Source organism: Mesocricetus auratus, unplaced genomic scaffold, assembly GCF_017639785.1.
Source record: "Mesocricetus auratus isolate SY011 unplaced genomic scaffold, BCM_Maur_2.0 Super-Scaffold_100010, whole genome shotgun sequence".
Taxonomy (NCBI): Eukaryota; Metazoa; Chordata; class Mammalia; order Rodentia; family Cricetidae; genus Mesocricetus; species Mesocricetus auratus.
Window position 1 is genome coordinate 6,725,366 of NW_024429194.1, and position 27,540 is coordinate 6,752,905.

General features: G+C 53.7%; 1 protein-coding gene and 1 long non-coding RNA gene across 3 annotated transcripts; one reads left to right on the forward strand and one right to left on the reverse strand.

Annotated features, from left to right (window-relative positions):
* Positions 1-16: 16 nt before the first annotated feature.
* Positions 17-23,878, reverse strand: Ddx11 (DEAD/H-box helicase 11). 2 transcript variants are annotated; one of them, XM_013118433.3, is made up of 27 exons: positions 23,770-23,878; positions 21,418-21,565; positions 18,257-18,502; positions 17,783-17,869; positions 17,348-17,502; positions 16,520-16,565; positions 15,592-15,699; positions 13,750-13,837; positions 13,182-13,387; positions 11,442-11,594; positions 10,711-10,757; positions 10,290-10,369; positions 9,456-9,500; positions 9,307-9,374; positions 7,354-7,392; positions 7,052-7,172; positions 6,836-6,958; positions 6,326-6,438; positions 3,945-4,017; positions 3,540-3,643; positions 2,854-3,003; positions 2,536-2,604; positions 2,335-2,435; positions 1,974-2,058; positions 1,638-1,716; positions 1,338-1,492; positions 17-1,263 (listed from the first exon to the last, which is right to left on the reverse strand). In XM_013118433.3, exons 2-27 carry the CDS (start codon positions 21,559-21,561, stop codon positions 1,228-1,230), a joined length of 2,721 nt encoding a protein of 906 aa, XP_012973887.1. In that variant the 5' UTR covers positions 21,562-21,565; positions 23,770-23,878; the 3' UTR covers positions 17-1,227. The 2 variants fall into 2 exon arrangements, with proteins under 2 accessions (XP_012973887.1, XP_040608846.1); XM_040752912.1 differs by lacking the exon at positions 23,770-23,878 and adding an exon at positions 23,549-23,618.
* Positions 23,866-26,979, forward strand: LOC121142714. The gene is made up of 4 exons (XR_005879755.1): positions 23,866-24,102; positions 25,002-25,225; positions 26,276-26,500; positions 26,769-26,979. It is a non-coding gene; the product is annotated as an uncharacterized LOC121142714 (long non-coding RNA).
* Positions 26,980-27,540: the final 561 nt, after the last annotated feature.

Genomic DNA, 27,540 nt, shown 5'->3' on the forward strand with positions numbered 1-27,540 from the left:
ACACAACAGTAAGGAATTGTGCTTGCAGGCCTCAGCCCACGTGAACAGTGCCCTTTATTGAGTAAAGGAAGGGGGCCTTGCCAGATGGAGCTGGCTTAGCAGATCATGGTCTGTCCTCTGCTCTGGCAGTCTGAGCAATGAAACAGAATGTTTGAGGGAGTAGAGCATCTTTTCTGGGTTCAAGACAGAGCTGAGTCGGGGGTCAAGTACTGCAGAGTGAGGGTTACTTCTCCACAGCCAAGAATGCTCTGGTGACAAAGGGACTCTAAAAGCAGTCACATGGAGAGTCTAGTGACCCTGGCATTGCTTCTAAGGCCACAGTAGGTGTGGTGGTATTGCAGGCTGAAGAAAAGATGTGCCCCAGGCTTGAGGAAGGAGCAGCAGCCAAGTAAGAGAGATCCACCTCCTCCTGGAGACACAGTTGAACATGGAGGCTCTGTGGACAGCAGGGCCCTGAACAGAGACATCCGTGGACAGCGGAGCGCTGAACAGAGACATCTGTGGACAGCGGAGCGCTGAACAGAATCATCGTGGACAGCAGAGCGCTGAACAGAGTCATCGTGGACAGCAGAGCACTGAACAGAGTCATCCGTGGACAGCAGAGCGCTGAACAGTCATCTGTGGACAGCAGGGCCCTGAACAGAGTCATCCGTGGACAGCAGAGCGCTGAACAGTCATCTGTGGACAGCAGGGCCCTGAACAGAGTCATCCGTGGACAGCAGAGCGCTGAACAGTCATCTGTGGACAGCAGGGCCCTGAACAGAGTCATCGGTGGACAGCAGAGCGCTGAACAGTCATCTGTGGACAGCAGGGCCCTGAACAGAGTCATCGGTGGACAGCAGAGCGCTGAACAGTCATCTGTGGACAGCAGGGCCCTGAACAGAGTCATCCGTGGCTGAGACTGGGGTCAAAGAGCAAGAACAACTCACTCTCCCTGGAAAGGATGGAGGCAGGCTGGGCCTCACCTCACAAAAGGGCAGAGAGCGGATGTTTGCAGTCTTCTGGCGCCAGGCAGAAAGCTGAACCTGAGCCAGGCGCTGTGGGAATGAGGTTCCTGAGAAAGAGGTTCCCGGCCATGTTCCTTCAGGGTGAACTGCATTTGTCCTGGTGGCTTTTCACAACGGAATGCAGTGCCTCCAGAGGCTGCATATGCTTTTCACAACGGAATGCAGTGCCTCCAGAGGCTGCATATGCTTTTGACCACCTTAGGCCAAGCAGAAGAATAGCCTATACCAGACAGGGCTGTGATTTCTCCCGATGAAACTGCAGGGAGAGAAACGCCGTGAGAAGCCCCATTCCAGGCTGGGGAGGTCTGGGGCACGGGGAGCAAACCTAACCTTCCGCAAAGCAGCAAAGGCAGGGCCAAAGGAGGCTTTGACCTCCACTCGGTCTCGTATCCAGGCTGGCAGCTTTGCCAGGACAGGCGGGCGGGCGTACCGATGATCCAGGAGCAAGATGCTGGCAAAGTCTCTCTGGTGCCTAATGGCCCTGCCTGCGTAGACACACAGGTTGGGACTTGAGTTCACCAATACTACATGTCCACTGGGGCTCCCTCGTTTGCTCGAGTAGACAATACAGCAGTAAAATCCCTCCTTCCTCGACCCATCCATCTGCTCCAGCAGCAGCCCCAGACTTACCTATGGATTGGTTTACAGCCTTCATACACAGATTCTCCACCAACATCTTCCCTGGGGGGACCTGACCTTGCGTCCTAGGCTAAGAAAAGAAAACAGCAGGCAGATCAGAATCTACTCTCGCTTGCCTGGTACCCAGGGCTTTAGAGCCTGTGCTCTAGAATGTCTTATAGAGAAGATCAAGGGGGCAAGGAGACTTGAGGTATACTCCAAAGCCTGTGGGAGGAGTGACAGCAGCTGTGCAATACTCTGTCACAAGGCAGGTCCTTGCATCTAGGCCCAGGAGTTTCCTTCTCCACTTCTCCCCAGCCCTTTCCTGTCACCATTTGAAGCACTCACCAGGGTCTGATCCAAGTAAGCCATCTTCTCTTGCAGCTCTGGAGACTTAATGTTGGGGTACGGCATCCCCACCATCACCACACACCTGTCATAGGTTACATGGCCCATGGCATAAGTGATCAAATAGCCATCGGGTCATCATCCACATGAGATCAACTGATGCAATTATAAATAGTGTGTGATTGCAAGTCATGGCTGCCCACTTGTCTGTTCTATGAAGCCAGGTGGAGATGGGTTTCAAACCCTCCACCCGCAGCCTACAGACCCCAAGCAGGCCACATGAGTGCCGACCCTACGGTGTGACTGGGCAGGTTGGGCCCAGTGCCTTCAGCCCCGCCGGACAAGAGGACACCACACCTACCGGCCCAGGTCATCAGAGAAGTTGATCCCTTCACTCATCTTCCCTCCAACCACAGAGAGGAGCAAGGCCCCTGTCAGGTGGCCTCCTGCCTGACCGCAGCACTGTGGGGGGAGAGCCACACCAGAGTTGCTGAGCCAAACCCAGAGTTGGGAGCCTCACATGTGTTCCCAGCAGCCGGGCACCGAGGGTCCTTTCTCTCACCGTAATGCACCTAGAGTACGCCGCCAGCACCTGCTCCACCTGACTCGCGCTCCTGGGCTCCTGGAATAGCTGAAGGGAGAAGGCCGCTCGGCAAAAGGCTTCAAAAGACTGAGTCTTGAGTCTCAGTCTGGGTTTTGAGGCTTGAGGATAGAACATGGAATCGAGCTTTGGGGAACCCTGTGGCCAGTGTCTCAGGCCCAGACTTGGTAGATATAGGAGCCGGGACACTCTGGACCATGCCAAGTCCACGAGAGTGAGGGGCCCTGGGAAGAGCTGCAGGCTGGCAATGTCCTCACAAGCAGGGTCAGGGGCACTCACCTTTTTCTTGACAGACAGGCGTGCCAGCAGGCCAGTCTTGTCCCAGTGAGCGTGTACCTGGCGCAGGTACTCATAGGAAGGGAAGAAGCATACCACCCCTCCAGGGACCACGTTGCACAAGTTACAGAGGACGCGGCCTGTCTCCTCCATCTGAAGAAGGCAGACAAACAGCTAGCCGGGAACAGGTCTCACAGTCACACCCAAGCAGGTCCCCTTGTGTAGCGTGAAATGCACTACTCTCTACAGACACGCCCAACTGGGTACTCTGGTGAATGCTTGCCTTTATGACACATCCCACCACTGGCACCCCAGAACTAGACTTTTGGTATGCCACTGATATCTTCCTAAGTTCCGGTGCCATGAGGGACACTATCCAGAACTAAGTAACCCTGAGATGCCATGGGAGCTGTGCCCAAGAAAGGCATTAGTCCCAGCATAGAGGCACGGAGCGGGAGCGAGAGCGCCCCAAGTGGCCAACCTTCCATCCCGCACTGACAGATGCTGGGAGCTCTTTAGAAAACATTTAGTAGTCGATGGAGAGGGAGACAGCCAAGATCTTCCTTGATAAATATCTTTAAAAAACACTCTACTTGTGTCAGATGTGACCATCTGCCCCAGTGCCAATGCTGGTAAGAATTCTGCCCTGGACACACACCAGAGAGAACGGGACATGGGCTAGCACTAACCATCTGAGGCAGCTCTCGTCTCTGGTAGGTGAATTCCAGTTGTTGGTTAGAGGGCCCGCTGCATACAACAAGGGGCAAGATGTTGTCTGGAGGGATCACATGACCTGGTGATACCAAAACAGGGCTGAAAGCCAGTGTCCAGGTAGGTAGGGGAGGTTCTCAAATCATCTCCCCAATTAGGAGCAGAAACTTGAAATGCACACGGCCTCTCTCTGCACCCACATTCCCAATGTAAGGCATGTGGTGAGGAGAGTGCAGAACTTTGGAACCCGAGACAGTGTGCTGGTGAGCAAACTCACTAGAAGTAACATCCCAGTCCAATGGTGGCCTCTGCTTTTGGCCAAGGGTAACTAAATCAAGACCTCAGAATCCGTGGCCCATTCTACCCTCTGCACGGTTCCTTACCACAGGAGAACTCCACCACCCGCTCAGCTTCCACTCCAGAACATGCCAGCAGCTGATCCCGAAAGTCAGACACCTGCAGCGGTAACATCAGGGCCTCATGACCTCAGAGCTTGGGGGGGACTCAGAGCTTGGGGGGGAGGTGCTGTGCAGTGCAGGTGAGGGAATTCTGGGACAGGAGGCAGAGAGCCCACACAACAGAAAGAAGAGGGGGTACAGGAAAGTCCAGGGACCTTTAGATGAAACATCAGTAACAGACCCACCGCTGGCAGAAACGTAACAGCAGAGGAAGCGGACACATTTGGCTCAGGAACTTGCTTTCTTTTTTTTATGTATACAGAGGGCACCAGATCTCATTACAGATGATTGTGAGCCACCATGTGGTTGCTGGGAATTGAACTCAGGACCTCTGGAAGAGCAGCCAGTGCTCTGAACCTCTGAGCCATCTCTCCAGCCCCTGAACACTTTCTATGTATCAAAATCAACAGTGTACAATGCTACCTTATCCTAACCAAATGACAGCCAAGAAAACAGAACACTCAAAAGTTTAAGGGTCATCTGGAAGATGGGACAGGGGTAACACTCAGAGGTGAGAGATAACATCAAGAAAACGGTTTCAGGGTGTAACAGGGCAGGTTAAACCTGTCACAGTGATGTCACAGATTGAGACCAGAGCAAGCTCAAGCCAGGCAGAATCCCAGCACTTGGGAGGCAGAGGCAGGTGGATCTCTGTGAGTCTGAGGTCAGCCTGGTCTACAAAGTGAGTTCCAGGACAGCCAGTGCTACACAGTGAAACCCTGTCTCAGAAAAAAACAAAATTGACAGAAAAACTGTTGCAACTGAGGAAGATCACATGAAGCGACTGAGCCCAGCTGCAGTCCTAGATCCTATATAAATAATGAAATCATTGTACATATATGACACACTGTTTATGGAGACAATGGAGACCAATGGGAGGGAATGGAGTGAAAACAGGAGAGTGATACAAGGAGGAATATAAAAAACACATACACAGGGACAAAACATCTAAGAAAAAAATTGGGTGCTAGAAAGATAGACATGTGGGTAAGAGCCCTCAGTGCTCGTGCACGGACCTGAGTTTGACTTACAACAGTCTGTAACTTCAGTTGAGGACATTCTTTAAGACTACACAGTAAGCTGGGTGTTGGTGGCGCACACCTTTAATCCCAGCACTCGGGAGGCAGAGGCAGGCCGATCTCTGTGAGTTAGAGACCAGCCTGGTCTACAGAGTGAGTGCCAGGACAGCCTCCAAAACAATACAGAGAAACCCTGGGCTGGGCATGGTGACACAGGTCTTTAATATCAGGACTTAAGAAGCAGAGATAGATGGATCTCTATGAGTTCGAGGCCAGCCTAATCTATACAGTGAATGCAAGGGCTATGTAGAGAGACCCTGTCTACAAACAAACAGACAAACAGACACAAAGACTACATAGTGAGACCCCCATCACACACACACACACACACCAGAATAATGACCATGAATAATAACAACACACAACATTAACCCATCAAATGCATACAAATATACAAATCTGTACATATGAACGGCAAACCAAAAACTGAACAAGTGCCTATGGGCTTGGAGTGTGCCTCGCTGGCAGAGCATCTGCCCGGCCCACACTGGCTCTGAGGCCCACGTTTGCATTGATCACAGAACTGTGAAACCAGAGACAACAGGAAAATAGGCTAAGGACCAACAAAGCAGGTGTGCTGTGAGTAGCATATCTACATGGTTAGAATGCAACACAGTAGAATATGCTAGAATGCATATTTGCTGACAAGGATAAATATTAACATTTTGTTGCAGAGATAAAAAGCAAATTATACCAATAATATATGTGTGTTTTTAAAAAAATATGTACACATGCAAAATGCTTGTATTTACATTCATGTTACATACACCAGCATGAATCTTTTGTTGATAGAACTGTGATGTCTATAGCTTGTCTTTGATTTCTATAATAAAACTACATAACCCTTCTAAAAACATACATGCAATGACTTCCTAAGAGAGGTGCTGGGTTAGGAAAGGAATAAGAGGGTCTGGGACTATAGAGGGCTTTTTCTCAGAAAAGCCTGCTTCCGGGGCTGCAGAGAGACAAGACCAGAGTGCGACCACCCCACCAGCCTAAGGCAGAGAAGACCAGAGTGCGACCACCCCACCAGCCTAAGGCAGAGAAGACCCGAGTGCGACCACCCCACCAGCCTGAGGCAGACAAGACCCGAGTGCGACCACCCCACCAGCCTAAGGCACGGGCAGCGGCACTAGTGGGCACTGCTGGGTCTGCACGAGCTAGCACACTTCTGTTTGGGGTTCCAGGGGACAGAGAAGAGACCTGACGGATACCCTGGTGCCTTACCGGCTGCATGGTGCCACCTGCAATGACCACTGCTCGGCATTCCCTCACCACCTGGGCGAAGTGCACAGCTGGGTTCAAGAGCAAGAATTTGAGGCTGCTTTCACCAACGTTGCCTGAAAGACAGACAAAAGGCAGAGAGAGGAGTGGACTAGGCATAGGAAACCCCGGACGACCCACGGATGCCAGTGAGCTAGCTAGCACTGTCCCTCTAAGGAAAAACTCGTTTCTCTTGTCATCGGTACTATGGACTTGCGTGTAGACGCCAGTGCCACACAACCAACCCCCAGACAAGACAAGAGAACAAAAATGAAGCCCAACCCCACCTGACCTCAACCGTGAGATTCTGGCTCTGTAGGAGACGGAGACAACTGGGCACCTCTGAGACCTGGTCTCCAGGGCCACTGCAGGCCCCAGGCCCAGGAGGCATGTGGCCCCTTCACACACAGAGAGCGCGGGCAGTATGGTAGAGCCCGCTCAAGCCAGGCCCCTTTGCCACAAGCAGTCAGTTACCTTGGCGGCTCAGGATGACCCTGCCATCCTGGTTGGCAGTGGTGAGAGCTGCCAGAAAGGCCTCAATGTGCATCAGCGGGGAGGCGGGCCGCAGCACTGTGGCCTGCTCCTCCTCCAGGGAGTCTGCAGAAGAGGGTGGGGGGAAAGAAGGCTTTCCTCAGGTCCATGTTCGCTCAAGGGCCTGTGCCCGGCTCCTCGCTCACCCTGCTAACTCACCATCAGCAGGCCCAGACTGCAGGCTCTTCAGGAAGTGCTGGAAGCCGTCCAGATTTCGGTTCTCCTGGGAGGCTGAGGGGGATGGAAGGACAACTCCAAAGCGCTCTGTGAAGCCAAAGAGCTGTGTGCGGGAGAGTAGACAGACACACAGAATGAGAAGACACCCTGACTGAGACACCAAGCCAGAAATCACTTCACACTATGGACGGGGGGAAATGAGAAGCCTCGAGTCCCCAGGGCAGCAGAGTAAGGCAGGCAGGCAGGGGTACTCGGGCTCCTGGCCAGGACAACGGGAACGGTACCTTCCTGCTGATCATGCTCTTCTCCAGGTACCGCTGCACCTGCAAAACCAGCACAGACCCACGTGAGAAGGAAGCAAACTGTGCTCTGAACTCTAAAGAGATGGCCACCCCATACCACTGGCCCCTCGGAAGAGCCCAAAGCCTCGCAAGAAGCCTTACTGTCTGCTTTCTGGGGCCCATAAGAACTCAGGGTTCCTCTTACTGTGGCCTCCTCAGAGACATCCATCCCCACTACTCTCATTGCCCTAACGGTGTTCAACACAGGTTCTGACGGGTGGGAAGGTTGGCTCAGCCAGTAAGAGCACTGGCTGCTCTTCCAGAAGACCTGGAACCTACAGATGGCTCACACCATCCATAACTCCAGTTCTGGCGATCTGATGCCCTCTCCTGGCCTCCTGGGGCACCAGGCACACACATGGTACAGACAGACGTGCAGGAAAACGCCCATACAAACAAAACCAACTTCAAAAAGAAGACAATAACTGCATGGCAATCTGCTTCCTTCTGAGTGCCCACGTGCAGAGTGGGCCTTGAAGAAGAAAGAGGCATTTCAAAAACAACCCCAAGAACTGAGAAGACGGCTCACAGGCTTGCAACACACCCATGAAAACCTGAGTTGGAATACTCAGAGAACACATAAGAGCCAGAGACAGTAAAGTGAGCAACTATATCTCAGTGCTCTTATTGAGAAATGGGATGCAAAGACAAGACACACACACACACACACACACACACACACACACACACACACTGTGGCACACACACACACACACACTGTCCCAAGGAAGGCCAGGGTGTAGTCTCCCTGCTATATTCAGTAGGTAGGTGGTGATGCCTGGGCTCGGCTCAGCTCACAATCTGAGAGCATGAGGTTCGGTGGGAATGAGGAAAATCACTACAAAGCCTGGCATCCGGCTAAAACTGGTGAAGGGAGGGGTCTGAAGCAAGCTGGAGAAAGAAGTCTCACACAAGGGTCACAGCTGTGGGACTCGAAGCTGCACTCACTCAAGAACAAGGGGCAAGTCAATTATTTAGAGTTAAACACAGGGCTGGAGAGATGGCTTGGTGGCTAAGAGCACTGGCTGCTCTTCCAGAGGACCTGGGTTCAATTCCCAGCAACCACATGGCAGCTCCCAACTGTCTGAAACTCCAGTTCCAGGTGATCTGACTCCCTCACACAGACAAATGGTACACACAAATAAATGAATAAAAATAGTTTAACACAAAGGGGAGAAAAGTGCCAAAGACTATTCAAGGACAACGATTTGCATCTGATTTCCTCTATGTTCATTTTGATTATGTGCAAGAGGCAGAACACAAAGCCTTACTCATAACAGGGAAGTGCTCAACAGCTGCACCCCACCCCACCCCACCTGTCTGACAGCCGCACCCCTACCTCTCCCACAGCCACACCCCACCCCTACCTCTCCCTCAGCCGCACCCCTACCTCTCCCACAGCCGCACCCCTACCTCTCCCACAGCCGCACCCCACCCCTACCTCTCCCACAGCCGCACCCCACCCCACCTCTCCCACAGCCGCGCCCCACCCCCACCTCTCTGACAGCCGCACCCCACCCCACCTCTCCCACAGCCGCGCCCCACCCCTACCTCTCTGACAGCCGCACCCCACCCCACCTCTCCCACAGCTGCGCCCCACCCCTACCTCTCCCACAGCTGCGCCCCACCCCTACCTCTCCCACAGCCGCGCCCCACCCCCACCTCTCTGACAGCCGCACCCCACCCCACCTCTCCCACAGCTGCGCCCCACCCCTACCTCTCTGACAGCCGCACCCCACCCCTACCTCTCTGACAGCCGCACCCCACCCCACCTCTCCCACAGCCGCGCCCCACCCCCACCTCTCTGACAGCCGCACCCCACCCCACCTCTCCCACAGCTGCACCCCACCCCTACCTCTCCTTTCTAGCCATAAGGAAACCAGAATAGATGATTACCTTGAACAGATTGATGTTGTCCACCTGGCTCTGAAAGAGAAAGTCGTTGATGCTCTTCAGCTCAGACCCTGTGAACAGAAAGGAGCCTGGTTTTGTAGCTTGCCAAGTCCCTGCTCTGAGTGGTTCATGTCCCCTCCCGCCCTCCTCACCTGTGTGAGGCAGGCTCTGAGTGCGAGGATTCTGCTTGACGTCACCTAAAGAAGGGAATTCCCGTCCGTCACGGGGCAGTTCTCTGCCCACTTCTGACCATGCACGCTTCCAGAGACACGTGCTTGAAGCAAGCAGGACTGCCTGTGTCAGCCAGCGCTGGCACACCACGGCAGACAAACAACACTCTAAGAAGACAGGAGCTGCCAGGAGCCTTGCAGATCTGACTCACACACTTCAAAGGAACCCAAGGACAGGCAGGGGCAGGGGCAGAGCAGCCTCCCTCCCCACTGTCACTGTGGGCAGGGCAAGGGAAACAACAGAATCTTCCAGAGGACAGGGAGCTGCGACACGGCAGACAAGGAGGCAGAGAGTACTAACCTGGGCAGTCTCTCTAGGAAAGGCTGCCCTGGCTTTCTGGAAACCTCTATAGAAGCCTTTAAATGTGTTGCCGTATAATCAAACAGTCCCAGGCCTGAACATCCTGAGAACCCTGGACGCCTACCGGAGTCAGCAGCCTCCAGTCTCCCCGGCCACAGGCAGGTCCCGCCCTCTGGCCACACTGGGCTACCTCGTAGCTGTGGCTATGCACACAGCATGTTAACGTAGCCCTGCAGGCAGGCTCCTTAAAGTAAAAGGAGAGGAGCATGGAGAAGTAAACTGGGCTGCAGGAGCAGCAGTGAGAAAGCTGGTCAAACGCCTCACGTGAGTCCGCAAAGAGCAGCCCAGACCAACAATCAGACAGCGCTAAGCCCCAAGGGTCCTGACTGGCACTCAAGGAACAAGACCAACAACACAGCCTTCAGAGCAGGGTGAGCCAAGGATGGCGCTCCTACCTCCTAAAACAGCCACGAATTTCTCCAGCAGGTACAGGATCTGCTTGATGTACATGAGGTTCTTGGCCTTCAAACGCTTCCTGAGGAAGAAGCAACAGAGGCAGAGTTACCAGAGGATTCTGCAGCAACTGCCCTCCACCGGATGCCATGGGGCCTTTCTGCCTCAGGCCCGACACACTGGGCTGTGAGCTACAAAACGTTCAGCAGATATAAAAGGCTTTCGGAGCCTGCTGCTCTGTCCCCACGAGCCAAGGCTGCAGAGGGAATGCACCAAGACAGACCAATTCAACCTATTCCTCCAAGACCTGGGCACTAACAGCACCATCCACTTGCGTTCTGGAGGCCACCGAGACTGGGCATGGCTAGACCGCCTTCCTCGGCATAGTGTCTTACCCGTATCTTCCTCGGCATAGTGTCTTACCCGTATCTTCCCATGTACTGCAGCAACTGGGAATAGGCCTGGCAGAGCTGGGGAGAAAACACAACGGCATGAAGGCATCCCAGGACACGGTTGAGAGACCCTCTGTAGACAGCCATTAGCCCATTCTAGGAAACGGCGATGGGCAGCTGGACAGAAACAGACAAGGGCAAAGCATGTAGAGGCCACGGCTGATGACAGCTGAGATGGCAAGGGAAGAGGCCAAAGCCTAAGGCCCTAAATATCCCAGGGGATCTGAGAGGGAAATTCAAGCAGGGGGCAGACATGACATAGGCTTTATCAAGTCCTGGCTCACCTCAACTTGTGCAGTGTGGGTACATGATACACAGCTTCGCCCTTCATGAACCCAAAGCTCCCAAACTAAAGCAGTGGACCCCAAGAGAAAAGCGTGAGGCACACAGAGCCCCTTTCTGTGCTTGCCACATACCAGACGACAATAAATAAGAGCCGCAGAGACCCTGGGCATCCCTCCATTAAGCACCCCCAAAGCAGTACTGATAATAATAAACAAAATCCTGTGAGACTCCTGGTTAGCAGCATCCTGGATGCAGGCCAGCGGTACCAAGAGCCTCACACTTGCCAATGAACAAGAAAAGGCAGGGTTTTTAGTTCAGCTCACCCTCTACCGAACCCCACATGCAGAGGAGTCCCTGGCCTAGGCATTTGAAGGAATGAGCCATGCCGCTCTGCACAGATGGGAGAGGCTCGCCCACCTGGGAACCATTGACCTCTGTGCTGTAGATGCTGGTGATGGTGTCGATCAGGTTGTGCGCCTCGTCAATGATGACCACTTGGCCTTGCAGCCTGACTCCTGCAGCCTGCCGGGTGGCTGCATGCAGTAGCATGGGGTAAGGCAGCACCACTAGCTGCAGGGAAAGGGGATCGCCAGACAGTGAAGCAGCCTGTCTTGCACTTGGCAGCAGGCCCATCCTGCAGTAAACTCGTTTAACCTTGCACGGGGGTGGGGTAGTCAGCCAGGGTAGCACGGCTCACTACTCTGCCTGTTCCGACAGAGCCTCTTCCAGATGTCTTATGTGGGATGTCACCTGCGAGGAACTACAACTGGGGCTGAGCATCTGGGGAAGGGGGAGGGGGTGGCAGCCTTTCAGGTGAACCTCATCGGAGATCCCAAGACAGCCCTCAGAAGGGACGGCAGCCTGTGGTCCCAGGGCTGCTGCTTCCCAGCTCTGTGGCACCGGCAAAGTCTAACTTAGGTGACCCTAGGCTTTTCATCAACTTAGTGAATCTGCCAAACTATGTCAACTGAGGGGTGAGGGTAAAATCAAATCTGTAGGTATGTGCTGCTATGGAGACCTTCCAATTAAAAGACAACAAGAAAGAGAGGGACACTGTTCAACTGATGCAGTGTCTTCCTTGAAAGCAAGGGCTAAGTACGGGGGGAAAAGGCAGGGTGGGGGACACAGTGGTCCACTCGAGATCCCAGCAGCAGGGAGGAAAGGACAGGCTCGTTACCCACTGGCTTTGCCACACCCAAAATTGTTCTCTGTTCTGCACAAAGGCGCGCGCGCGGCACACACACACACACACACACACACACACAAAGATAACAATAATACGAAATCTCAGAAAACTGGAAAATCAAGGCCCAGGTGCCAATAAGGGTACCGTCATTTAAGACAGTGAGAGAAAAGATAGTCATCTTTCTGGGCCCTAGTGTTCTCATGGGGAGAATAGGGCTATTTCGGGTCTTCATACCTCTACATAAATGGTGGCAGCACTAACTCGATGAGACATCTGTAGACAGAGTCCCTTAGTTTGTCTATGAGCAACACACAGAGCAGGGATGTCCATGCCTGAGCACTGCACCGGGTGTGAGCACTGACTGCACTGGGTGTGAGCACTGCACTGGGTGTGAGCGCTGCACCGGGTGTGAGCACTGACTGCACTGGGTGTGAGCACTGCACTGGGTGTGAGCACCGCACAGAGCAGGGACATCCACGCCTGAGCACTGCGCTGCGCAATGTGATTACTGAGAAGTGCTCTTCTGAAATCCAGTTAAGTCTCCCAGAGGACACAGAGCTCCCCATGAGTGACACCTTTCGGGGAGGGCGGAAGGTAGCGTGAAATCACCCACAGTGAACGGCAAGGGGCTGTCAGACAAAAACCAGCTTTTCCTCTCTGTACACGGGTAAGGCAGGTCTAACCGGGCCAGTATCACACGTGCAGCCAGGCGGGTGTGTCAGCAGTCATGAGAAGCCTTCCCTCGCGTTCACGTTCTGGCCTCCTCATCTGCCGAATGCTCAAACACACCAGCTGGCCTCTAGTCCATAGCTACAAGGACCCCTGGTCTCCTGGAACTCTGCGCTAGGACTGTGCGGTGCTGGGTCAGCCTGACCATGTAGTGAGTCCCCACCTACTGAAGAGGAATGAGAGCCTTGTTTTGTAAGCCCCAGTTAGTGCGAGAACCTCTTCCGTTTCCCCAGCACACTCGCCTGGGCTGCAGGGATGGCGAAGCGACTCCCATAATAGGGGCAGGCCCGTGCCTCCTTCCCAAGGGCCACCAGCTGCTCCACGTCCTTCACCTCCAGCAGAATCTCGTCCCGGAGAAGCTGCATCTGCTCATGGTTGTGGAAGGGGCAAGAGGTCTGGACTTTCCGTCTCCTTTTCTTTGGCCTGTCTTCCTCAGCTCCGTTCTTCTCTGTGGTGGGACAGTTGGAGGAAAGCAGGGGCAGGAAGCTCAGGCAGTACCGTGACGTTCCAACACGCTCCCTTGGTGCTTGCTGCTGGCCACGGACTCATCAGAACACACTGGGATTTTACTTTGTGCTCTCCGTTAAAGAGGCAGCACAAACACCCTGACCCTGACCCTGACCCAGGAAGCGTGAGCGCTCTTGCCCAAGGAGGGGGTCTGAGGAAGGACCCAGGGCCTCCTCGCTGTTGCTTCTGGGTAACACAGCCCTGCGGCAACCCCGCCACGTTCGTGTCTGCCACTTCCGCTACGCAGCACAGCTCGCACTCCCATGCGCGCTCCCATGCATGCGTGCATGTGTGCATGCGTACCATGCTTGCTTCTCTGCATGTCCACACAGCGCTCATTCATAAGTTGCACTGAACCCAGGTTTTTCACATCTTCGTTCACACAGAGATTCTATAAGACACGAGAGAAGACAGAAAGCGATGACCGCCACGCACGCTGGCAAAGCCTCGGTCACCAAGCTCATCCCTGGTCAGTCCTAGACATTGTCCCATCCTGACCCGCTTTCCCTGGCTTACTGAACGGGCCGTTAATATAAATGTGACCACGAAATCGCGCTTCCGCCTTCCTGAGTGAAAGGAGCGTATTTGTGCACGCGACACTCACCACCTTTTCCAAGGTTGGAGTTGCTGTCTGCAAACGTGCACCACGATGTGCTTTGTACCGGACAGTGCTGACTGACTCACTCTTGGTTTATGTGTGGGGGGATCACAGACCCTGGCCGGAAGCCCACCCCTCCATCAGCCTGGGAGCAGGCAGCTGCGAGATAATGTTGACTGAAAACAATTCAGTGCCATAAAGCTCCGATAAGGGCTCACTCACTGAAACACCATGACTTTGATCCCCCTACGGCTAGATGCTTCTTCCTGCTCCCTGCTGTTTCTCCCAGATTCTGGTGCTGGAGATTTAACCACCAGCCAGGAGGGTGAGAAGTCTGTGAGAGCTGTGAAAGGTGTGTGAAAGCTCAGTTGGAGAATTGTATGTAGATGGATGGCAGAAGTCTTTAAAAAAGGGAAGCGTTTTTTCTTGGGGAGTTCTCCTAAGCCGACTTGGGGAGCATAAAGTTTTCTTAAAGCAACTGACCGGTCTCTGTCATCTATCCCGACCACCTCGCTACATTCTCGGATGCAGGCTGCTCAGCAGGTGCGACAATGTGTGTGGGTGTTTTGTCTGCACATATGTCTGTGCACCATGTGTGTCTGGTCCCCAAAGAGGCCAGGACACAGCATTCGATCCCATGGAACTAGAAATACAAATGGCTGTAAGTTCCCATAGAGCTGCTGGAAACTGAACCTGGATCCTCTGGAAGAGCAACAAGGGCTCTTATCCACCAAGTCATCTCTCCAGCCCTGGCCCCATTTGGGTATGAGGGGTATGAGAGGTTTTTCTGGTTTTTGGTTTGGTTTTTTGGTTTGGTTTTTTTTTTTTTTTTTTTTTTTTGGAAGTGGGGGATTGTTTGGTTGGTTGGGTTTTGGTTTTGGTTTTTCAAAACAGGATTTCATTGTGTAGCTCTGGCTGTCCTGGAATTCATTCTGTAGACCAGGCCGGCCTCAAACTCAGAGTTCCACCTGTCTCGGCCTCCTGAGTGCTGGGATTAAAGGCATGTGCCACCAATGCCCGGCTAATTTCTGCTTTTTGACATTATAATTATATTATTTTTCCTCTCCCCTCCCTGCAAATGCTCCTTGATTTCCTTCAAATCCATGGCCTCTTCTTCCATGAACTGATACTATACCCATATATGTATATGCATATGCATATATATCCCTAAGCAGAGCCTGCTCAGGTTGTGACTGTTTTCACACCCACCATTTGGTCTGGGATAGCCTATGCTGTGCTCTTCCCTGGGGGAGACCATTTTCTCTCTCCCCCCCTCAGCATGCCTTAGTTCAGCTCAGCATCTTTGATTCCGAACACTGATCGGTGTCTTTTACAGATAGAGAATAGAAATGATGCTGGCTAAGAGGTACCGAAGGGCCCACTACCCGGCTGCTTCGCCTGCACCCCCTAAAGAACAGGGAGGCAGGCCAGCAAAGGACAGCGCTCCCAACGCCACCTGGCCTTCACCAGTTTTCTATGCCCGGACCACGAGACGAGACACAGAAGGACTCTGGCTGGGCTGACCCCGCCCTCCCTGCTTTGCTTACCTGCCGAGAGCCAAGAGAGACTAGCCGGGTTTCCTTGCCAAAAGGGCTCTTCCGTACTTCATGTACAAACTGGGCAAGCTGCGAGTGTGTCCGACTGCAATAATAAATCTGACCAGAGGAAAGCACGGGGAGTCAGAGCGGGGAATCTTACTCGTTCACAGTGGCCTGAGGGCCTGCAGGAGGGCGGAGGGTGGTCGCAAGCGCACACTTCTGAGGGGACAGCGCGTCAGCTCAGGTCAGGTAATGCCTGAGGAGGGCTTGGTAGTGCTCTAGAAGTTCAAGTAATCCCCAGGACTCAGCTCTCCCAACTCCGCCACACTACAGGAGCTGGGGACCCTAGGAGGGTGGGTTTCCCCTCAGCACTGACTCTGGACCCAGCGGTGACCCTCAGCCCTCGGGCGAACACCACGGAAGGTTACTCCCCATGTGTGCCCTGAAGGGAAAGGCAGGACCTGAGGTGCACACTCCTGCTACTCTAGGATTCAGCTGAGGAGACAGAAGAGCAGAGAAGGACGCCAACTACCAACAGAAAAGATCCATCTTAGATGAGACCACATCCTTTTAAAATGGAGGCGTGTCACGCCCCACAGAGCTCACTACACCCCACATGTGTGAAATACTAGCAGGAAGAGAAACACACCGTGGGAGTCCAAGAATAAGGAGGGCACACTGGCTTGCTCCTCCCTCGCCCTCACCACTGCTCACTGCGAGGGAAACCCCTCGAGCCTTGGCCCAGGAGGGCTGCTCCTTCCAAGGCCTCCCCTCAGAGCTCAGCTGGTCAAGGGGTCAACGAGAGGCGATGCTTGAGAAGCACACCGGTGAGGCGGGGAGCGGAGCCTGAGGCGGGAAGCCCGAGGCGGGAGCGGAGCCTGGACCTAGAGTCTGCTTCCCCTCCAGAGGCATCCGAGGAGCGGGCAGCTTAGCTCACCTTGGTTACGTGTTCTTCCTCCAAGTCATCCTCATCGTCACCCACCCTGAGAGAGACAAGCGGGGAGATGAGTTTTCCCACAGCACGCTCGGGACAGCTCCATACCTAAAAGCACTGGAAGGTGCTCACTGGCCAGCAGGAGGGGGCCTCACTCAGATGTCAACAGCGCTTACGGGCAAGCCCCAAGAATAAGACACCGCGGTTGCAAACTGAGGGTCTATTTAGCCCCAGCTCCCAGCCCTGAAATGCTGTTCATGGACAGTGCTACACCCAGCCTCTCTCAACGAAATAATCCAAGTTCCCGCAGATTAATCCTGACAGAACAGAAGCCTGTTCTGTCCCCCTAACGGCCACACCACGTCCACCTAGGTTACTGTGCCTGTCTGGGGTGTACCTCCAGGCTGAGGCTCTGGACCAGGACTTCTCCCACTAGAATTAAGGTAGGAATGAGAAAAGAGGACCTGGAAAGGCGCTGTGAAACGCAGGAGTGACCAAGTCTCTCCGACTGAGGTTTCCTGGTTCACCCACGAGAACAGAAACCAGCTCGTCCGGACCTTAAGCTCCAGGGACTCCTCCCTGACAGTTAGGACCACGCACTCCACACGTGCTTAGGGTTAGTGGTGGGGACTGTGGGATTGAGAGCCAGGTGGACTATGTCCATCCCCAGTGCTCCCTCCAGCACAGAGTAAAGGCCAGCCATGGTTGTCACTGGCATCTAGTAACCGAGCAGGTGGCTACCAGGCCCTTTCACTGGTGCTGATGCGTATCTCTGGCCTGAGGGCGGCGGCCCCAGCAGGGCTGTGGACTCATGTGGAGCAGTGGCCTCACCGGCTGGCTCTTCTCTCCTCATCACTCTCGTACTCCGCCAGAAGCAGCGCCTCCTCCCCACACTCCAGCTGCTCCAGCTGTTCTGGCCCCGTCCCTTCAGCCAGCATCTCCTTGCTGAGGCGCAGGAGAGTCTCCGTCTCCTCTTCTTCCTGTTTCTGGACAGGAACAAAGATCCGACAAGAAGCCTTAGCAATGCGCCCCGAGCTGACTCCCCGACAGAGCTGGCCCCTGGCATTGCTGTCACCAAGGACGGGGCACCCACATTCATCTGGGAACGTGAGCCTCCCCACCTGACTCAAGGACTCCGCGTCCAGACTCAGGTTCTCCACCACTTAAGAGCCCCAGCTAAGGAAGGGCGGCCGACGGAGCAGGGGGTGGACTCTGCCACTCTGGCCCAGCTCCTCGCAATCCACAGCCCGCCCTCCAGATGCTCACCGTGCGCTTCGCTGCAAACCTGAGCCTCCCGTCCTGACAGACTCGCTGCAGACGCTCTTCCCGCTTCCTCCTCTTCACCTGCTCCTCCTAAGCACAAGGACAGCAGAGACCCCCGGGCAGGGCCAGCCCAGGCCGTCCTCCGCAGTGGGTCTCGCCACACACCCCGCCTCCATCCCTGCCAGTCTGGCCTGGCTGCTCAGTGCAAAAGCGTTGCTACACCCTCTCTCTCTCCAGGGCACACAAAAGTCATCCTTCAACTGAGTGCCTCGCCGGGTGAGAGAAAAACGGAACTGGGTGAACCGTAAGCAGAAAAGGCCTGCTCGCACCAGGAAGAGGCAATGATATCCACACAAGTTCACAGAAGGGTTGGCAGGCATCACCAACACAAAGAATGTGGAATCCCTCCACGTTGTAGTGAACTGAAAATAGTCAGTGAGGCTTGTTTCCCTTTCTCGGCCCTGAGACCGCTCTCACCTTCAGCCTCTCCATCAGGTCCCTTTCTTCTTTCTTCTGAACAAACTCCGTGACCCAGTCGGGCTCCCCAGCAGGCCTCGGGGTGACAGAGGGCTCTTGGCAAGGTGACGAAGATGGGAGCGAGTTCTCCCCACCACACGTGGGGCCAGACCCAGGTGCAAGGAGACGCGCCTCTGCTTGCAATCGCTTCTGCTCAAAGTCGCGGAGCCACGAGAGAGCCCCACAAATGAGACTTAAGGACTTGCCCTGCGGGAAGAAGAGTGACCAAGAGGAGTGACAAGGCCAGAAGCTGCAGTGGCGAGCATGAGGAGACAGAGGCTCTCCCCGAGCAGTAACGACGGCTGCAGTTCTGAGCATGAGGGCGCTCTAAGGCCACCCAGAAAGGGAAGGAGTCAGTAACAGTCCATAGTCATGGGAAAGGGGAGTAAAACCTGGCCCAAGAGGCAGTAAAAAGCTCCACGTTCCTAAAGAATTCAAGTGTCTTCTCAACTTACAAATACTGCAAGTTAATATGACTGAATAGTGCTGGAAAAAACATTAATAGCCAAGAAAGACAAAACATGAAAACCCAAATTCTTGCCAAGGCCACATGTGACTCTAAGCCTTAAGGCAACTGAAGTCCAGACACAACATAATTGGTCACACCAGTTCCTACTCTCCAAAACACTATTCTTGACTAAGGTCACAGCTTTCCATGGTCCCTTTCGAAGGTTGACATGCATCCCCTATGCTGAGCTCCTAACACCAGTGTCTTAGGATATGAATTTACCTGGAAAGAGAATCGGGGTAGGTCCAGTTAACACGAGGCTCTTAGGTGGGTCCTAATTCTTACAAGGACAGGGAACCTTATGAAAAAGGGACACTTAGAATGGAGACACACACAGAAGAAGACAGGCACCATGGAGGAACACAGGAAGAAAGTAGCATCTACAAGCCAACGAGTGGGCCTGAACACCCTTCCCATATGGCCCTCAGGATGAACCAAACCTGCTAACATGCTCACTCCAGACTTTGAAACTCCAGCACGGTAAGATACTGAGTTTCTGCTGTGCACCCGGTCTGTGGTGCACTCTATACTATGAAGTCCCAGGAAAGGGACAGAGTTCTAGAGAGGAAACTGTGGTATCCCCCAGGCTGCTGCTCCTAGAATCCATCTGGGTTCAGGTTGATCTTTAGAGCTGGGCTTCTGCCTACATAATCCAGGGCGGCTGAGAGTCCAGACCAGGGTTCTAAACCTACCTGCCCTGGGAGGCACCATAAGACTCAGAATTCTCTCCTGTAATCCTGGATTAGACAGTGAGCATCTCACTAGCTCCAGGACTCTGAGCTGACTCTCAGAGCTCATTTCCATATATACACAAAAATGGGACAGATAAAGAGTAAGACCCACTCATGGAGCCCACAGAGCCAGGTTAGTTAATACACAGAAAGCAGGAGCCAAAAATACCTGGTGGTAAAGTAAGAAATTGGGTGCTTGCTAATGTTAAGTAATGATGGTATATCACTTTCCCGAGACGTGGAATCTGTCGGCTTTCATTAAGGTTTTGAATGGTTCTTGGTAGGGTTCCCCTTCTGAGGAAAAGACAGATCACACAGCTTAAGGAACACTCCATTATACTGGGTCAGCGTCCAGAAAACATTAAACGGAGTGAAATCCACGCAAAGAAATCCAGGCAGCACTCCTCCAGAGGAGCCTGGGGGAAGTGGTCATACTGAGGGTGGAAAGAAACACGGTCTTTAGATGTTGTTGGACAAGACAGGTAAGACACCAGTGTGCGACAACGGCCCAGGAACAGAGCCCCTACACAGGCTTCACCTAAAAGGGAGCAGCACTTCCTAAGGGCATGCCCAAAATCATCTTCTAAAAGTAACCGCGTGCTCGCGAACACAAACACCTGCCTCCCAAATGCTCGCCTTTAATGCCAGCATTTGGGAGGCAGAGGCAGGCCGATCTCTGAGTTTAAGGCCAGACAGTTTAAAGTGAGTTCCAGGACAGAGTTATTACACAGAGGAGGAGGAAGAGGAGGAGGGGCAGCAGCTCAAATGCTCACCTAAGTCATGGAACAATCTTCACAAGGTACCCAGAAAACACTCCCACTCACCATATAGAGCAGTGGTTCTCAACCTTCCTAACACTGTGACCCTTTAACACAGCTCCTCGTGTGTGGTGAGGGTGGAAATCATAAAATCGTTTGTGTTGCTACTTCGTACTGTAGTTTTGCTACTGTTATGAATCACAATGTAAATATCCGCTATGGGAGACAGCTGATTTGCAACTCCTACAAAAGGGTCACATTTTTTTACTCTCCAAGGGGATCGCGCCCTACAAGCTGAGAGCCACTGGAACGAAAAGAACAACAGAGTACCCCCGTAGACACATTTTCTGCCCCAGAGTCCTGAGTGTCGATTCTGGAGCTGCCCTTCTGCACACATAAGGACAGGGAGAATTCACTGCCTTTTATTTGCTCATTCAGAAAATTCATACGAAGGGCCTCCCGTAGGCCAGCCTTGCCAAGCCCCATAGACGCCAGGCACGCAGTTAACAGGGACCACAGTTCTTGTTTGTGTATGTAAGGCTGAAGCCTAGAATTTGAGCATCTTCACACCAAAATTCACAGCGCACTATCACACAGTCCTCACTACGCAAGCTCATACACCAGGATGCTGGGAGCAAGCTGGGGGTCACTAGCCACAACCCACATCAAATACATCCTCCCTCAGTCTGGGCCAGCAAGGAAAACATAGGGTCCCCTTGCCTGGCTCCTGACAACACGCGGTAGCCTGCATTCCACACTCTAGCTCAGTGTGCTAGGCCTGGGGGAGAGTGGCCGCCACTGTGTCTCTGTCCATCAACACCGAGGCGGCAGCGTGCCAGAAGGCGCCTCAGACACGCCCGCCCGTGTTATGGTCTGCACTGCAATCTTAAAGTCCCCGCCACCTCCAGCCTGGTCTTTCTCAGACGGTGGTGCTGTGCGTAGTAGTTTAACAGAGGGAGCGGAGCGACGGCTGTGCCGAAAGATTAGGCTCACAGCTCCTGTGGGTGTCCCCCCCTCCCCCGTTTCTTCTCAAGGAAGGCGGTGTCTGCACAGGGGAGCTGTCAAGGTGGGTAAGGCTACCTCCAGCTTGTCTTAGTGACACTCCCTCATCCCTCACACGCTCACCGTGCCAGTTGGACTCTCAAATATCCCAATCTTGCCAGCCTCCAAAACCCTGTAGAGCTCTGCCATGAAGTCCTTCTGGATAGCATAGGGTGGGAAGGGGAACGGGAAGTGGATGTCACCAACCTCCTGGCCTTCATCAGCCATTGCCCTAGATTAAAAAGAAAAAAAGGAGAGAAGTCTGTCACCTTTCTCATGACCCATGAGAAAGGTGTGTAGGTCTTGAAACCTACACAGTTTTCCCACTTGTCACAGAATCTCCCTCTCGGTTGTGTATTTTCCAGCAAGCAGAGGCCACATTCTGTCCATGTATACATACAACCCTGGCATATCCAATAACAATATCAGATATTGTTATTGCAGAGTCCAGCTCAGGAAGGCCCTGAGATGAGCCTCTCGCGCTGTTGCAGATGTCCTTCCGGTACCTCCGCGAAGCAGAGCGCTTCTGAAAAGGGCGAGGGGCCTTTGGGTCACGGCTGTGACTCCCTCCCCAGCAGCCTTCTCCAAGGCCTCTGTAATCGCCACGCCCCGCTGCCTCACCTGTTCCTGCGATGAAGACCTACGGGACATGGCAGGCAGTCTCCTGCATCAGCCCATCTGCTTTCCCTAACCTCTACCGCAACACAAGCAGCGCCATCTACTGGTCATCCCTTTCTGGCCCCAAACCCTAAGAGCTTTCTGGGGCTCTCCTCTGCCCTCTCTCTGCCATCTGGAGGCCGCACTCGTCCAAACCCTTCTTCTTGAGAGTCAACTGGACAGGTGCATCTCTTCTGAGTCCAAATATTAATAACCCTAAGACCCAGTTTATCATCAATACAGTGAAAACTTTGGACAGCGATGGTGTCAGTCCATTTACGGGGAAAAGCAGTTGCCAGTGGGTTCTTCCAGGCATATAGTTAGGGACAACCCAGGTGGAGAAATTACCAAAACAAAACAACTAAAACTAAAACCCAAATAACAAACTAAGATAATCCAATAATAAAAAGAGCCACGTAACTGAAAAAACTTCATTAAAACATGAAGGCAAGGAGAAGAAAAGTAACCAACAGGCTGGAGAGCGGTTAAGAGCACTGGCTGCTCTTCAGAGGACCCAGGTTCAATTCCCAGCACCCACATGGAGGCTCACACCTGTCTGAAACTCCAGTTCCAGGGATCCAGACATACATGCAGGCAAAATACCCATACACATAAAATGATAAAGTACTTAAAAATGTAAGTAACAAATTCTGAGCATTTCCCATGTGTAAAACACTCTGCAGCCCCCCACCCCACTTAAGTTTTATTATCTCAATTAACCTATCACCAACATAATAACTGAAGTTGGCTACTGGACGCTGACGTCACAGAGATTCAATAACTGCAGGCTGGGGACACAGCTCACTGGAACAGCCCTTGCCTAGAAACAGCCCTGAGCTTCATCTCCAACAGAAAGACATTGGGGGAGTTCAGGAGGGGAAACTTTAGTTACTCCAAGAAGAAAATCACGGATTTAACCCAGCTCTGTTGAGGGCTCTGCTTCGGCGAAGCTCATTCAGGTACACGAGACCCTGCAGTTCTGAACAGGAGACTCCCTGGGATGATGCACACGAGGTGAAGAGTGTCGCCCTCTGGGACCCCAGGCACAGGGGCTGCTGGCAGACAGACTCCCTGCATGTGACAACTGCAAGCCTGCCTGGATTTCTTTTTCTTTTCCGAGACATGGTTTCTCTGTATAGTTTTGGAGGCTATCCTGGAACTTGTAGACCAGGCTGGCCTCGAACTCACAGAGATCCTCCCGCCTCTTCCTCCCGAGCGCTGAGATTAAAGGAGTGCACCACCAACGCCCGGCGCTAGCCTGGATTTCAAGACAACCCAGGATCCATGTGTTTATTATTTACCCCCACTTTTATGCCACTCCCATTAGCAATGTGGTAGAGGGATAAGCATCGGATCTTCCTTCCGGAATCCTAAAATAAAAAACCGGCAGTACAGCAGAGCTCGTAACAGCAAGGGCCGGGCAAGCCTGATCTCAGGTTAATCGTTATCCATAAACCTGTGTCTTCACGCCTAGCAGAGATGCTCGCCTGACGTTCACCAGATAAAGCACTCGCTTAACACAGCTTCCCCGAATTGGAGACCTCAAGGCGCTACTCACAGTCAACCGAAGACGCCGCCACACGCGGGCCGCCCCCCGCATTGGTTCTTAGCCAGTCAATCACGCGTTGTCCCCACCCACCCACACTTCCGGCCGCTCCGCGCGCTCCGCTGGCCCCGCCCCCCGGCTCTCCCGGGGCAGCCTCCTCGTCTCCGCTCGTGCCCGCTTTTCTCGCCTCGCGTCCTTCGCCCTCAGCTCTGCCTCCACGCGGCCGAACTCACCCTCAACCGCAGGACGGTCTCGCCGGCGCGAGCAAGCAAGAAAGCCTTGCCTCCGCCGGAGTGGCGTCCGCCCGCACCAAAGCCCGCCACGCGGCCACGCCCCCCGCGCCAGTGCGCCTGCGCACTTGAGACCTCCGGCGGGCTGCTCGCCCTGAGAGCCAGACGTGCTCACGGTGGCCCTGTCTTCTCGGATCCCATCACAGTCCTTCCCGTTCTCTGACTGTCCCATGCCTACAAGCCCTCTAGTATTCAGGACCTCGCCATGTTAACCCTAACCCCCAAGACTATTCACACTGCATCAACAGACGTCGTCAGCACTCAAGTTACACACAGGTCCGGCAGCTAGGATTGGCAGCGATCAGGAGACAGTGGGAGGGCTGTCACCCCTTTTTGACGATGGTTTAGATAAGTGCCCCCCCCCAGGGCCTGATGTGGTGTGGGTGGTAGGCAGTGACTGGGAGGAGACTTCAAATGCAGGGTCTTGGGGGAAACGGTACCCTCAAGTCCCCTACTCTCTCCAGCCTGGCTCTCTGTCGATTTCTGAACCCTCTCTGACTCAGTCTTCAGAAGATACAGCTGCTTGCCCAGAACCCTCAGCCTGGGAAGATGAACTAGACAAGCTAGGACCCTCCTGGACACGACCTGTGGCCTGGGCCCCTCTTCACTACTGTGGGTGGAGCTCTGAGTTTCAGCCTAGAAGGGCTGCTGGTGTTGTCAAGCCTAGGACCTTCCAGCCGGGGGCTGGGACACTGATGTTCCCATAACCAACTGTCCTTTCTAACTCCCCGGAGTTCTCAGACCATCCGGTCCCATCACTAGGGGCATTCTCCCCAGAATGCTTACTGCGCCAGAAACTGCATACACAGAGACAGCTGAGGGCCAAAAGGACACAGGAGCTAAATGATGAAACCATAAATCTTGACCTAGGTTCTCTGCAGCATCCTCCGTAGTGGGAGGTCTGCCCTAAGAGGGTGGCAACTTCCTTGCGAACCCTTCCTCTGGCTTCTGAGACGTGAAGGAGGGTCTCTCCAGATACTTCAGATCTTCCTGTGACCACTGTCTCTGTGTTCTCTCGGGATATTGCTCCAGATGTGGGACGTCTGGAAAGCTGGGCTCTCAGATCTACTCCTGCAGCCTGTCTCTCAAACCTGGGCTGGGCCTGCTCCAGTCCTCCTGCAGCATCATGGTGGTAACTCTTCCCTCTGCGGGCCCAACCCCGTTCTTACCTACAGGGAGAAAGTGTGAAGACTGGGTGTGAGGCCTGACGCGGCCCTCTGGGCTGCCTTCGTGCAGTGCTGTGAGCTGTTGTTCCGGCAGTTGACATTCAGTAGCTATGGTGACGCGCCAGGCCCTTAGTGGGTGCTGGATCCCAGGACGGTCAGTCTGATGGTCCAGCTGCCCACCAGGGGCTGGAACGGGCAGAGTCCAGGATAATCGGGAAGACAAAGGAGGCGAGGTGAGTCCTCGTGAAAACAGTTCCACAGGGGGACGGGCCTGAGGGGATGCATGACAGCACAGGGAGTGAGAGGAGACTCCCCGTGAGGAGAGCGGTGCTGGGCCAGCCTGGGAGGAAGAAGGGATGAGACAGAGGGCCTCGAGCGCTGCCATGAGACAGGCCGCCAGCATGGATGATTGGACAGAAGATGATAATACATTGTTAATGGGCACCAGTGGACAGTTCATGCAGTTCTTTTTTTTCTTTAGAGTTATTTATTTATTATGCATACAGTGTTCTGTCTGCATGTAGGTCCACAGGCCAGAAGAGGGCGCCAGATCTCATTACAGATGGTTGTGAGCCACCATGTGGGTTCTGGGAATTGAACTCAGGACCTCTGGAAGAGCAGTCAATGCTCTTAACCTCTGAGCCATCTCTCCAGCCCCCTTCATGCAGTTCTTACTTCTCATGAAATAGCATTCTGAAGACCTTTTCTTAGCCCCCAGGCCCTAGGACAGTGGTGGCAGGCTGATCCCGGCCGACCTGCTGCGGCACCCACCCCTGGGAAAGGCGGGTGGTGGGGGAGAGCCAGCAGCCAGGGACCACCCACAAAGGGACACGATGACTCAACCCCAGCAAGTGGAGGTCACGCTGCCTCTGTGGGGCTCTGCCGTCCTTGACACACGCCTCTAGGAATTTCAGAGCCTGCGAGACTCCGGGAACTGAGCTGAGCCTCAGCCAGCGTCTGAAGTCACTGCTGCTCCCACCGGGATACTCGGTCACCTTAAGAAAACCCTTCCAGGGACTGGAGAGATGGCTCAGCGGTTATGAGCACTGACTGTTCTTCCAAAGGTCCTGAGTTCAATTCCCCCAGTAACCACATGGTGGCTCATAAGCACCTTGAATGAGCTCTGATGCCCTCTGCTGGCATGTATACATAATAAATAAATAAAATATTAAAAAAAAGAAAAGAAAACCCTTCCAGTGTCCGAAATTAAGAACTGAACGGGCAGGTGAGACACACCCCTCTTCCTCTCAGCTTTGACCTGCTGTCACTAGTGTTCTTTGTAGACATTTCCAGCTGGGAATCTGGCCTTCCGAACAGTGGCAAGCTACCGAGAGGCTCCCAGGGTGAAGCTGACCTCAGCTGGAGCCACGGCCCAACAGTTTCACATCACAGTCCTTCCTTCGTCATCTGCTGAGGACACCTGTGCTGACTGTGCGTCAGCTTGACACAAGCCAGAGGCACCAGAGGAAGGAGCCTCAGCTGAGGAGCCGCCTCCATGGGATCCAGCTGTAAGGACATTTTCTTAATCAGTGATCAAGGGGGGCGGGCCCAGCCCACGGTGGGTGGGGCCATCCCTGGGCTGCCGGTCCTGGGTTCTGTAAGAGAGCAGGCTGAGCAAGCCATGGAGAACAAGCCAGTGAGCAGCACCCTCCATGGCCTCTGCATCAGCTCCTGCCTCCAGGTTCCTGCCCTGTTTGAGTTCCTGTCCTGACCTCTTCCAATGATGAACAGTGATGTAGAAGAGTAAGTCAAATAAAGCCTTTCTTTCCTCCCCAGCTTGCTTCTCGGCCACGGTGTGTCTTCACAGCAATAGCAACCCTAAGACAACACATCACCCCAGGCAGAAGGCTGCTGTGTCTTCTGTGAGGGCCCACGCCATGTTACTGTGTAACAACTGCACGTTCTCGTTGTTACCTCCTGAGATGGTAGCCAAGGATGCTCTAGGGCCCTCTGGAACAATAAAGACCTCCGCTGATGTTACAAGTGATCCCGGGGCAGTGCTGTTTCTTCTCCCCGCCACATCCGTGCGGTGGGAGGGCTGGTGGTCCTGGCCATCAGGAAACGGTGACTAGCAGCAGTCAGACCTGGCTGTGTGAGGACAGCGCCATCTGGAGCGTCTCCCAGGTCTCCTCAAGCTCTGGCTCCTTCTCCCACTCCCAGGATCTGTGGGCTGCCCAACTCTTTGCCTAAACATTGATTATATCAAGTTCCAACCCCAGGCTCCAAAACCCAGCAGTCCCTCCCACCCCCCACTTCAAGACAAGGTTTCTCTGTCTATCCTGGCACTCAGATGCCCGCCTCTGCCTCCCAAGAGCTGGGATTAAAGACCACAGCTGGTGACAACCCAGGCTTTTTTTTTAATAATCCATTTAACTTTATTTTATATGCACTGGTGAGGAGATATCGGATCCCCTGGAACTGCAGTCACAGTGACTGAGCTGCCATGTGAGTGCTGGGAACTGAACCCAAGTCTGTCTGAAAGAAGGACCAGTGCTCTTAACTAACCACTGAGCCATCTCTCCAGCCCCGTCACAACCCAGGCTCTTAA